Source organism: Pelophylax lessonae (assembly GCF_965119305.1).
Source record: "Pelophylax lessonae genome assembly, chromosome: 3".
Lineage (NCBI taxonomy): Eukaryota > Metazoa > Chordata > Amphibia > Anura > Ranidae > Pelophylax > Pelophylax lessonae.
Window position 1 is genome coordinate 288,701,145 of NC_138770.1, and position 12,226 is coordinate 288,713,370.

General features: G+C 46.6%; 1 protein-coding gene across 2 annotated transcripts in view; it reads left to right on the forward strand.

The window, feature by feature from the left end:
• The window catches only part of ATP13A3 (ATPase 13A3), a 449,747-nt gene that overhangs the window by 246,796 nt on the left and 190,725 nt on the right, over nt 1-12,226 (forward strand). For both annotated transcript variants that reach the window (XM_082249624.1, XM_082249623.1), the window contains exons 12-16: nt 329-486; nt 605-793; nt 1,426-1,487; nt 3,697-3,847; nt 9,152-9,268. In XM_082249624.1, coding sequence (XP_082105750.1) covers nt 329-486; nt 605-793; nt 1,426-1,487; nt 3,697-3,847; nt 9,152-9,268 — 677 coding nt within the window. The remainder of the gene's footprint in view (nt 1-328; nt 487-604; nt 794-1,425; nt 1,488-3,696; nt 3,848-9,151; nt 9,269-12,226) is intronic.

Below are 12,226 nucleotides of genomic sequence, written 5' to 3' on the forward strand. Positions count from 1 at the left end.
TTTCAACGCCAACTTCCTTTGCAGCTGTAAATTTCAATAGCCACAAATAGGTTGTTGGAAGATGTGAAAATGTGTGTTCTCAGAAATCCACACCCTGGCGCAATTTCTATGGTATGCTTTGTTTAGACTATAGATATCTGTCACTCCTCTAAAATGACTGCTTGGCCCCCCCAGAATCTATAAGATGTTGTGAACACTTGTCACTTTATTTGTAAAGCAGGGTATATACAAACAGTTGATTTTACGTGTAGACCTAGCTTTAGTGTTCTCAAATCCTTGTTATCTCTAGCAGAGTAATTATTTTACCTGTTGTGTGTTGTGCCCCCAGGATTCAGCACATCTAAAGGACAGCTTATTCGCTCCATATTGTATCCAAAGCCAACAGACTTTAAGCTTTACAGAGATGCCTATCTATTCCTGCTATGTCTTGTTGCGGTGGCCGGGATTGGGTTCCTTTACACAGTTGTAAATAGTATTTTAAATCAGGTAATAGTTTTGGATTTTATATATTGATATTTATTTTGAGTCAACAGAGTTAATATTGACCGTTAAAAGAAATAATGTTTATTCATTTTTTACATTTGTGTCCTGTGTCTGTCTTTAGGTCTCAGCTAGCACTATTATTATTGAGTCACTTGACATCATAACCATTACAGTACCTCCTGCCCTTCCTGCTGCATTAACTGCTGGGATTGTGTATGCACAGAGGCGCCTGAAAAAACTTGGCATCTTTTGTATCAGCCCACAGAGAATAAACATTTGTGGACAGTTAAACCTCATATGCTTTGACAAGGTAAATATTTTTGTATCTTAACTGTACTTTTCATAGACCACAGTTCTCCGCGTGAAATATAGGGGCTCACTCATACTGTAATACACACTTTGCCTTTTAATTGCTTTGATGCTTTACCTTTTTTAAAAAGTGAATTATATTGATTAGCAAAAATGCAGGTCAATGCATCCAAAATGCCCAGTGCAAGACTTTTTTTTACTATTGCTGTACAGCACAATGACTTGGTGAGAACAAGTTCAGTTGTATCATCACAAGAGATACAGCATGCAATAAAGAAGCAAAAAATTACATGGGCACCTCAGAAGTATTCCTAAAAGAATACCTTTTCCCCAATCGTCTTTCAGGACAGCTAACTGATGGCAATGCTTTGTAAGCTGTTGATTCATGTGAAGTTTGATTTTAATGATTGGAGGAATTTAGGAAAATATTATCATTTATTTTGCATACATTTCCGAAGTTCTAACATTTTTTGAGAATTCTGTGTTAGGAATACCTTCCAATTTTTTTTTTTTTGTGTGTGAACAGAATTGTTTTGTCAGGCTTTAAAAAATAACTGATTTATAAGCTATATTTGTCAGGGTTTGATTCTCCTTTTCAGACATTTTAAATGTAACTGTCTCTTCTGTTGTCAGACTGGCACCCTTACTGAAGATGGGCTGGACCTTTGGGGAATCCAGAGAGTAGATCATGCTCGGTGAGAATTTACATCGGCTCCTCCTAATTTTGAATTGAATAATTACACCTAGATTGTAATGACAAATGGACCTCGAGCCTAGGGATGTTCTCTTTATTAAATCAATTGTATATTGTGCTTGAATATGTTAGTGGTTCTGGAATGCAGTAGAAAAAAATAGGACTTTTTTGGACTTGGTACTTGGAATGATAAAATTCTTTTCTCTGTGCTTTTTAAGGGACACAACTGAGATCATTCGATTTTGACTGTTGGGTTATAGTGCTGCCTGTAGGTGGACACTGCTGTCTAGAACCCCCACTGTTGAGGTAGCTCATTCTTTGGCCATACATGGAGCTTTTTTTTGCTGGCTCCTGATGAAATGTTGGCATCCCTTTCGGCATCCTCCTACCCAACATCCTGAAAAGGAGCTGGGCAAAAAATTGTCCAATTAGATGCAACCACTTATTGTGACAGCTGCATGACAGAAAAGTCCATGAAGGGGTAAAGGATTCAAGACAATATACCTGAGACTCCAATGACCCCTAACAGGGATCCAAAAGAGGAAGTGGAAGCCTGCACGTCAGGTGTGGGTACTTTGCCAGCATAAGGGGTTTTTCGTTCATGGGTTTATAGCTGGGGAACAACCAGTCAGTGCTCATAAAATGCCCTAATAACAGTAGCTGCCAGCAGACAGGAAAAAGTTGTCTAGAAGAAGCCAAATATACTTACTGCTCCTGCTGTACCAGTGCACCTGTCCCCAAGCAGTCTTGAATGCAGCTTTGTGCCCATGAAAGCCACAACATGTGAGGACAGGAAACCCTGGGACACAGTGTTTCCTAACAGGTTGCATACAGCTTTGCTCTCCTAGAGGAAGGACCTCCTCTGTACCCCTTAATCCCTTGAGAATTAGCGAAATGTTACAAAACTGAGATCCTAGAGCCGTAAGTGGGAGTATACCCCCTGGGGACTGCCCTATAGGCGTAGTCAAGCTTTGTTAATCTTTTTCCGCCTAGTGTTGTACTCCTAAGGAGAGCAGCATAACCCATCGGTCAAAGAAGATATAATGCTGTGTCCCTCAGTGAACATCCGAGAAAAGGATTTTACGGTAAGTTCTTACAAAAATCCATTTCTCTGATGTTGACGACACCGCCACTCTTTGGAGTTGTTTTTTTTCTTCTGACATTGCTTGTTACAAAACTGAATTCCTAAAGCAGGAAGTGGGAGTATACCCCCAGGGGCTGCCCCATAGGTGTGTTCAAGCTTTTCTCTGCTTAGTGTCCTACTCCTGTAGGGGGCAGCATAACCCTACGGTCATGAAGATGAAGAGCTGTGTCCGCGCTGTGTCCGTCAATGAACATCAGAGAAATGGATTTTACGATAAGTCAAAAATCCAATTTTTTTCCTCTATTTTCTGTTCCTGTGAGAACTACAATCAACTTTCCGGGGCGACGGACTAGATATTCTAAATCCTTAAGGTCTCCCCAGTCAGGGGGCAGCGAGCATGCGCGCAGGCCTCAGCTCCGCGCTAGGTCGGCTGCGACATAGCCCCACTGGACGGGGGCTTGCCTGCGAGTTAAACGTCTCGTGAGGGCCCATACAACCTGGTCCCAGCCTGAGTCACAGCGTGCCTCTTGGCCCGCAGCCCCCCCATTCCGATGGTGCGGTGGTCTGCCCGGAGCAGTGCCCATCCAGTATGTAGTGTCCCCCCCCCTCTCCCCTGGTGGTCTTTTGGGGTGGACATGGGCCCCTCCCTTGGACGGTTGGACCCCTGTGTTCCCCTCCCTTCCCCCAGCCCCTCTAAATGGTCACTGTGGGTCTTTCGAACCATTTTCAGTGTTCTTTAAAACAATGACTAAGATCATTCATCCAGTGAAATCGGAGCTTGTTCTGGGTCAGTGACTCAAAGTATTTAAGTCAAAGGATCAATGAGATAGCGGACTTTCAGAAGGATGGCAGTAGCTGCGCACATATGACATATGTCAAATTCCATTTAAAATTGCTTTTATGTTGGCTGTTACGTCATCCCGCAAAGTAGGGAAAGTTCAGACATAAGAGATCAGTTTCTAAGCATTCTTCAAAATAGAGAATTTTAGACTTGCTCTAGTGTTTAATTAGCCCTCAATTTAGTCACTCATTTGTTTAACACACGCACGGAGTTACCTACTTTAACTGTAATTCTTTGTTACAATATTGTAATTTATTTGATTACCTTTTTTTGTAATGATTTCAGGTTCCTTCTGCCAGAAGAGAAGGCTTGCAGTGAGGGTTTGGTCAAGTCTCAATTTGTTGCCTGTATGGCAACCTGCCATTCACTCACAAAGATTGATGGAGTGATTTCAGGTGATCCTCTAGACTTAAAAATGTTTGAAGCCATAGGATGGGTGAGTTGTCTCATCTTTTTTATTGATAGCTACCTATGCTTAGTTTGTTGTTGTTTTTCACTTTTACATACACACGTTGCCCTGAGTTGCTCAGTGGGTGATATAGTCCTCAAGAAATTTGCGGTTTTTCATATTCACTCCAAAGGGTCTTGTACCTAAATGCTATAGAAAACTTTTCCTCTTGCAATCATTATCATGCTTTGTTTTATTTGTATTTTCACATAGGAGGTTGAAAAAAGCTTTAAAATGCAACAGAAGTAAAACAAAATTTAAAGTAAGAGTGATAAACTTTATTCACTAAAACCCTTTTCAAACGTGGGTAATGATCAGGTCTGCCTGTCCGCTTTTAAGGACCCGATCAGACACTCCATTATCCTCTATGGAGCAGTGGATTATCCTCTATGGAGCAGTGGATGTAAATTGACATGTCTGTTTACACCCACCGACATCCAATCCGATCCGTTGATCGAATCAAATGGCAAACTGGTGTAAACGGACAGGCTGTCTGTTTACATCTGACCGCCCATGGAGGATAGTGGGCTGTGTCTGAATCTGCTCTTCATAAGAGGAGCAGACGCAGACCATCTATCCGCCTGCTCAGCGAGGATCAGCGGACAGATTCCCCGCTAAGCAGGCGGACTCCTGGAGGTGTCCCATGTGAAAGGGGCCTACCTCAGGTTTTCAAGCTGTTGAAACATTTGGGATTTTTGCCTGGCATTGTACAATAATGGCGCTGGGACACAGCCATTGGTGTACGATAGGATAATCCAGACGCATCACACTGTTTACTTTTTTTAAAGCATAGTGCATTTCTTTAAGTTCTGTTGGCTGCAGTGTTCTTTTCAGCACACATCACCACGACGGGTTGGCATGAACTAGCCTGAGTACTGGATTACCAAAAAAGCAGAGTAGGCCCTGGCCTATGGGCCCCATGCCTTTCAATGGCCCCACGACAATGGCTCAAAATAATATTGATTTGATTTTGAAAAAAAAAAAATTACAGAGAGAAAGAGAGTCAGAACTCCACTTTAACCACTTCCGCCAGTCACCTACGGTCATGCAGTAAAATGACAGAATGGCGTTCTGCCTTTGTAAACAAGGCAGATTGCTGTTCTGTCACAGAGGAAGAAGAGGAGAGAGCTCTTGTGTTTCATCTGAAACGCAGATCTTTTCCTCTACATCCAGTGCCCACACAGTTGGAAAGCATTACCTACGAGCACACTTAACCCCTTGATCACCCCCAGTGTTAACCCCTTCTCTGCCAGTGTCAGGTAGCTAAGGGCAACGTAAACGTGGTCCTCTTTTCTTGGCTCACAAGCGGCCCTTTCATCCGACTGGATCGCAGGACAAGGGTTCAATATCCACCCGTACCTTCGCGGGCGGCTCCAAGAGACCATGGACAGGTAAGTCAAAAGCGGCTCTGTTCCGCAGCCAAGGCTTTTATTCAAATTTGTTTACTGTTCCCAGGGAATGAAGGCAATCTTGGACCTCAAGGTTCTGAACCACTTTGTGCGGGTTCAGATATTTCAGATGGAGTCCATTCACACAGTAGTGGTATTCCTACATCAAGGGGATTTTCTGGCCTTTATCGATATCAAGGGCGCTTGCCTTCGTATCCCAATATATGTCGGGCACCAGCGTTTTCTTCGCTTTGCCGTGGGTGAGGAGCATTATCAATTTGTGGCTTTACCCTTTGGTCTTGCCTCAGCTCCTCGGGTGTTTGTGAAAGTGTTGGCCTTGCTCAGGCAGAAGGGCATCGTGGTGTTGATACCTAGACGATCTGCTTCTGCTTGCAGTGTCTTCATCGGCTCTAGAAGTCGATTTGGACATTACTGTGCGAACTCTGCAAGAGTTTGGCTGGACACTGAATTTTCAAAAATCAGCTCTGACACCAAGTTGGACTACTTGGCCCTGACGCTGGATTTGGCCTTGGCCCTGACGCTGGATTTGGCCTTTGCTCTGGTGTTTCTTCCGCATGCGAAACTGCTGAAGTTGCAGGATGCAATTCGGTTCCTGTTGTCCAACCGTCAGTCTTCTCTCATGACTTGCATGCAAGTGCTGGTCCTGATGGTTTTCATCTTCGAAGCAGTTTCGTTTGCTCAGTTCCATACCTGACCTCTGCAAAGGGAGATTCTTACAAAATGGAACAAGGATCCACAGACGCTAGACAATCTGATCCTGTTGAGCCGGGGTACGAGAGGCTATCTGACCTGGTGGCTCCACTCTCTGGCGATTCGTCTAGGGAAGTCCTTTCTTCCTCTGTATTGGACAGTGGTTTCCACGTATGCCAGCATGTCTGGGTGGGGAGGTGTCTTGGGCGTTTACTCGGCTCAAGGAGTTTGGACTCTGGAGGAGTCCAGTCTGCTGATCAACATCCTGGAGATTCGGGCGATCAGGCTTTCTGTCCCAGTGGACGGATCACCTGCAAGGGTGCCCGGTAAGGGTACAATCGGACAATGCCACGGCTGTGGCATATGCCACTCATTAAGAGGGCACAAGAAGTGCCCTGGCGGCCCGGGAAGTATTCGGCATCCTAAGGTGGGTAGAACGATATGTTCCGGCCCTCTCGGCTGTGTACATTCCAGGGGTAGAGAATTGGCAGGTGGACTACCTCAGTCGGTAGACGTTGGATCAGGGACAATGGTCTCTCCATCCGGAGGTGCATCATCAACACTGTCTCCGGTGGGGGACTCCTGATGTGGACCTGTTGGCCTCCCGTCTCAACAGGAAGGTGCAGAGGTTCGTGTCAAGGTCTCGGGATCCTCTGGCAAATGCCCTTGGGGTCAGTTTTATCTGATTTACGCTTTCCCCGATACAACTTCTGTCGAGACAAATTCCAGTCATTCTGGTGGCACCTGACTGGCCTCACCAGTCTTAGTATGCAGGCTTAGTAAGGCTGGTAGCAGACGCTCCTTGGAATCTTCCTCTCAGAGAGGATCTTCTGTCTCAAGGACCGATCTTCCATCCTGCTTTACGGTCGCTGGCTTTAACGGCATGGCTATTGAAAGCCAGGTGCTGAAGGACAGAGGGCTTCCGGAGTCGGTTATTCCTACGCTGTTGAAAGCTAGGAAATTTACTTCCAGGAAGGTTTATCATGGAGTTTGGAGGGCATACAATACTTGTGAGTCTTGGGGGGTTTTCTCCCCATTCCTTATCTGTGTCTCATCTGCTGAAGTTTCTACAACTAGGTGTAGATCAACGTTTGGCTCTGGGCACCATCAAGGGCTAGATTTCCGCCTTAGCCATATTTTTTCAAAGGCCGTTGGCTGCGAATTACTTGGTTCACACTTTCGTGCAAGGGGTTCGCCATCTGGCTCCTCCAGTGGGATCTCAATTTGGTACTGTCGGTACTTTAAAAGCCTTTTGAAAAATATTTGTGAACTTCCTCTGCTCACTCTGTCACAGAAGGTGGCCTTTTTGGTGGCTGTTACTTCTGCACGTAGGGTGTCGGAGTTGGCTGCGTTGTCCTGTCGGCCACCTTACTTGGTGGTTCACAGGGACAAAGTGGTGTTTCGAACCTGTCAGGCATTCGTTCCTAAGGTTGTCTCAGGGTTTCATTTACATGAGGATATTTTTGTAGCCGTCTTTGTGTCCTAAGCCGAAACATCCTAAAAGAAATTGCCCTACACTCCTTGGATGTGGATCGGGCAATCGGAGTATACCTGGCGGCGACTGAGTGGATTTGTAAACCCAATTCTTTGTCCTTACGAATGGCTCTCGTAAGGGGCAGGCCGCATCTGCTGCGACCATTTCCAGATGGATCAGACAGATGGTGGGTCAGGCCTATTCTATTTAGGGTCAGGTTCCTCCTTTTCCTGTCGAGCATTCTACGAGGGCGCTTAGTGCCTACTGGGCCTTCCGTCATCAGGCAGAAGTGGTTCAGGTGTGCAAGGTGGCTACGTGGTCGTCTGTGCACACATTCATGAAGTTTTATAAGGTGGATGTCCTTGCATCTTCGGGTGCTGCGTTCGGCTGCAAAGTTTTGCAGGCGCGGTTGCAGAGGCTCCTGCCTCTTGAGGGTGTATTTTTTTTTCCTGGTGATGGGCTCCAGTTGTTCCTGGTTGAGCTCCTGGTTGGCTATGTTTAGCCCTTGTTGGGAATTGTATCTATTGTGTTTTTTCCCACCCCTCATATTGACACTGCTTTGGGATGTCCCAGGGATCTAAGAAGATATGGAGCTGTGTCCGTCAGTGAACGAAAGAGAAAAAAAAAATGTCTTACCGTAAAATCCTTTTCTCTGACGTTCACTGATGGACACAGAACCCGCCCCTCTGTTGGGTTGTTATGTATTCTTCTGACACTGCTTGTTACAAACTGAAGTCCTATAGCAGGAAGTGAGGGTATACCCCCTGGGACTGCCTCAGGGGCGTAGCCAAATTTGTTTCTGCCTAGTTCTACTCCCTAAAGAGAGAGCAGCATAAGCCCAAGGGTCTAAGAAGATATGGAGCTGTGTCCGTCAGTGAACCTCAGACAAAAGAATTTTATGGTAAGACAAAAATCCATTTTTTTTTTTTTTTTTTTTTGTATTGGGAATGTTTTATAGCAGAAAGCAAAAAATATAATTTTTTTTTTTTTTCAAAATTGTGAAAAAATCAAAATATGAAGCAGTGTCATATTGCCAAAAATGGCCTGGTCGTTAAGGGGGTAAAACCTTCCAGAGCTGAAGTGGTTAAAGAAAACAGGCTTTGTTGTCAGAAGTAATCAGTTCCTGTGACAAAAACTATTTTTGCTTCTATTAGGGTGATGATTGTGTTTTGTAGGTGCTTACATTCCCATTGTAGGTGCTTACATTCCCATTCAAAGTTTTCTCGTGTTTTTATGCTCCATATCACTACTGTATATCTGTAATTGCTTATGTTATACTGCAGAATGTTTGCTGCCGAAATGGTGCCAGAATCTCAATTGCTATACTGAAAGGAATTTTTAAATGGTTTTAAGCATGTTTGTAAAAAAAAAAAAGTATACCTGTGGCTTTTGCGTATTTAGATAGGCCTATTGTGAAGGGTATTTTGGTGCTCTCTGTCACACTCTTTCATAGGCATTCCTGGTTTGGAAGCTCTAACTCTGATGGCTACATACTACCAGGTTAGCGGCTCACTAGGTAGTAATGCAAGGTAAAGAGAACTACTATGAAACATCTGTCTATTTGGCCAAGTCAGCAGTGGCTAAATATATCATTCTTAAACCTAGCCTGCAGTTTACAGAACTCACAGAAGCTTTTTTTTTGTTTAAAATGCTTCAGCCATACTTTTGAGTTAAAGAAGGGCTAATCTTATTTAACAGAATTACACTATTGACTTCTAGATACTGGAAGAAGCCACTGAGGAGGAGACTGCACTACATAACAAGATAATGCCAACCGTTGTTAAGCCTCCTAAACAACCCAGCACAGAGCTCAAACCTGCAGACAGTGAGGAAATGGTATGTGTATTCTTAAAAATTAGTTTTATGCTTTCATTTTTTTTTTTTTGTCATTTCGATTTCCATTATTCTGACCTTGTAGTTTCTCAGGCTTTTCTTTGTGAGCAGCAACAGGATTCAGCCTTTAGCCTATTGACTAGCTAATTAACGGGCTAGTATGTGTTGATGTTAGAATAGTCCTTAAATGAGCATTATATCTGTGTAGATGGGAAGCAGATTTTACACATTAAATATTACATGCCATATGGTATATTTTTAAAAACGTAAATTGTTATGCACCACAGGCTCATGGAGAGTTAAAGAATCCATAAAATGTAATATGAATTTTGTTATATGATCCTGGGCACCTTTTATCAAGAGACCTCTTAACTACCCAATGACTTGCCACTTTAATTGGCTGGTCAGGGGCCTTGTTGTTCTTACTGGACCATTTAAAACATCATCCAAGTATAATGCCTGAGGTAAACCCTGTCAATGCGGTGTATCTTAGTAAAGTGCACAAGGCAACCAGTTAACCCTTTGATCTCCCTAGATGTTTAACCCCTTCCCAGCAGTGTCATTATTATAGTGACAGTACATTTTTTTACCACTTATTGCTGGTTCCCACAAAGTGTCAATTAGTGTCCGACTGTTCACCGCAATATGGCAATCCTGCTACAAATCGCTGATCGCCGTCATTCGTATACAGGAGTAGGACACTAGGCAGGAAAAAGCTTGACTACGCCTATGGGCAGTCTCAGGGGGTATAGACCCACTTTCAGCTTTCAGCCTAGTCAGGAGTAAGGACCTAGTTCCTTGCTGGGATCTCTGGTCCTAGCAATTTCTCCTTTTTAAATGGAATTTATTTCCTCTTTTTTATTATTTTGTTCCTGTCTGATCTTTAATCAATTGCCAGACTGGGTGACGAACTGGATAATCTAGATCCTTAGGGTCCCGCCAGTCTGACCAGTGAGTGCGTGTAGACCGCAGCTCCGTGCTAGGTCCGCCATGACATAGCCCCATTGGATGGGGGCTGGCCTGCGAGTTAAACATCTCTCAAGGGCGCATACTAACTGGCTTCGGCCTGAGTCGCAGCGTTTCCTCCGGGCCTACAGTACCCACATTATGATGGAGCAAGGGTCTGTCCAGAGCGGCGTCCACCCTGTTTCTGGTATGGTAAGTAGTGCCCCCCCCCCTCTACTACTGGAGAGTTTTGGGGTGGACGTGGCCCGTCCCTGGGACGGTGGGACCCCCGGGTTCCCCTCCCCCCCCAGCCCTCTAAAATTTTGGTGGTCACTGTGGGTCTTCCGGCCACCCCCCCGGGTCAGGTTATGAGCTGGCTGTTGCCACATGCTCTTAAGAGGGGAGGGGGGCTGGTTGGAGTTGCTGCTGACTAGGTTTTCCTGGTGCACAACAGGGGGTTGAGCAGAGTTCCCTGCCACCCTGGGGGTATGTGACTATGGCAGGGATGTCCTCTGGGCTCCCTGTGGCGGTTGTTGGGCTGGGTGAGTGGATAGTTTAGCATCTGTGGGTAGCGCCGCCAGATCCAGCTGAAAATTTAGGCCTGCGGCTTTGCGGCCTACTAGTCAGAAACTATGTGTGGTGGCCCATATGAGGATGGCTGAAGCCACTGCCTGCCGTTTGGGTATCCGCCCTCCCCTCCGCTACCGCTGGATGATCGGCTCCGCTTGGCTTGCGGCTGAGCGCCCACAGAAATCTAGGCTGCATCCTGCAGCCTACTAGACCATGCGGCCAAGTCAGGCGCCTCCGTTGGGGGGGGCGGCTCCAGTGCGTTTAGCTGAAGCCCCCACTCTTTCATGGGGCATCTGCCGGACTGGGATCCGTGCACTTGTGGCTGGGCCTCCACAGAAATTTAGGCCGCGGCCTGCTAGGGCAGGGGTACACTGTGGGGGCGCTTCATTTTTTGATGACAGTCTTGCCGCCATTGTGTGGGGCACTTGCCCCTTTTAGCGCCGTGGGACCATCAGGGTACCCTGCCTGCGCGTCCGCATCACGGCGGGCGGCCCCTTTTTAAAGGGGGCTAGTTCTTATTATGCCCTCTATGGAGGGCTTAGAGGGCAACCCTCTTGTTTTTTTTATCGGGGTCCATTAGGTGGCCCATTTGTGGGCCCTTGGTCGGCGTCCCCTTTGCGGGATCGCAGTTGGCGACCTCCTCTGATTATGTTTCCTGGGTGACCTTAGTATATAGCGGGCATCGCTAAATGGTGGCCCGCGTCTGGCCTGAGCTACTGCTCTATCTGGACCTCCGCGACCGCGCCATTTAACGATTTTGTCCCCCAGCCTCCGCCGCTGTCATGAGCAGAGCGGACGACGGGAGGCGGGACAATTCTGGACTGGGAGCGGGACCAGCATTGCATGGAGAGAGGCAGCTGCCTGAATTAACTTTTCACATTAAGCAGGAGGTGATTGGCTGGTAGGGGGCGTTCTTAGCAACCAATCACCAGCTTGCTAATATGAATGGTTTACCCGGCAGCTCCCGCGCCCCATTCGGGGCTGCTGTGCCTCTGCTTTCATTCAGTTGAGGATGGTCCCGCAGCCTCATCTCCACTCTGTGTAAGGTAGGAGAGTGAAGGGAGGAAAGGACATGGCTGTGAACTTGTGAAGAATGGGTAGCAGGGTCATGTACAAGGGGGGTCAGTGCGGGGGTGGGGGGGCATGTAAAGGGGGCAGTGCTGTGGTGGGGGATATGAAGGGTCAGTGCGGGGGTGGGGGGGCATGTAAAGGGGGCAGTGCTGTGGTGGGGGATATGAAGGGGCAGTGCTTTGGTGGGGATGTGTAGGGGGCAGTGCTGTGGGGAGGATGTGAAGGGGGCAATGCTGTGGGGGGGGGTGAAGGGGCCAGTGCTGTGGGGGAGATGTGAAGGGGGCAGTGCGTTGGGGGGATGTGAAGGGGGCAGTGCTGTGGGGGGATGTGAAGGGGGCAGTGCTGTGGGGGGATGTGAGGGGGGCAGTGCTGTGG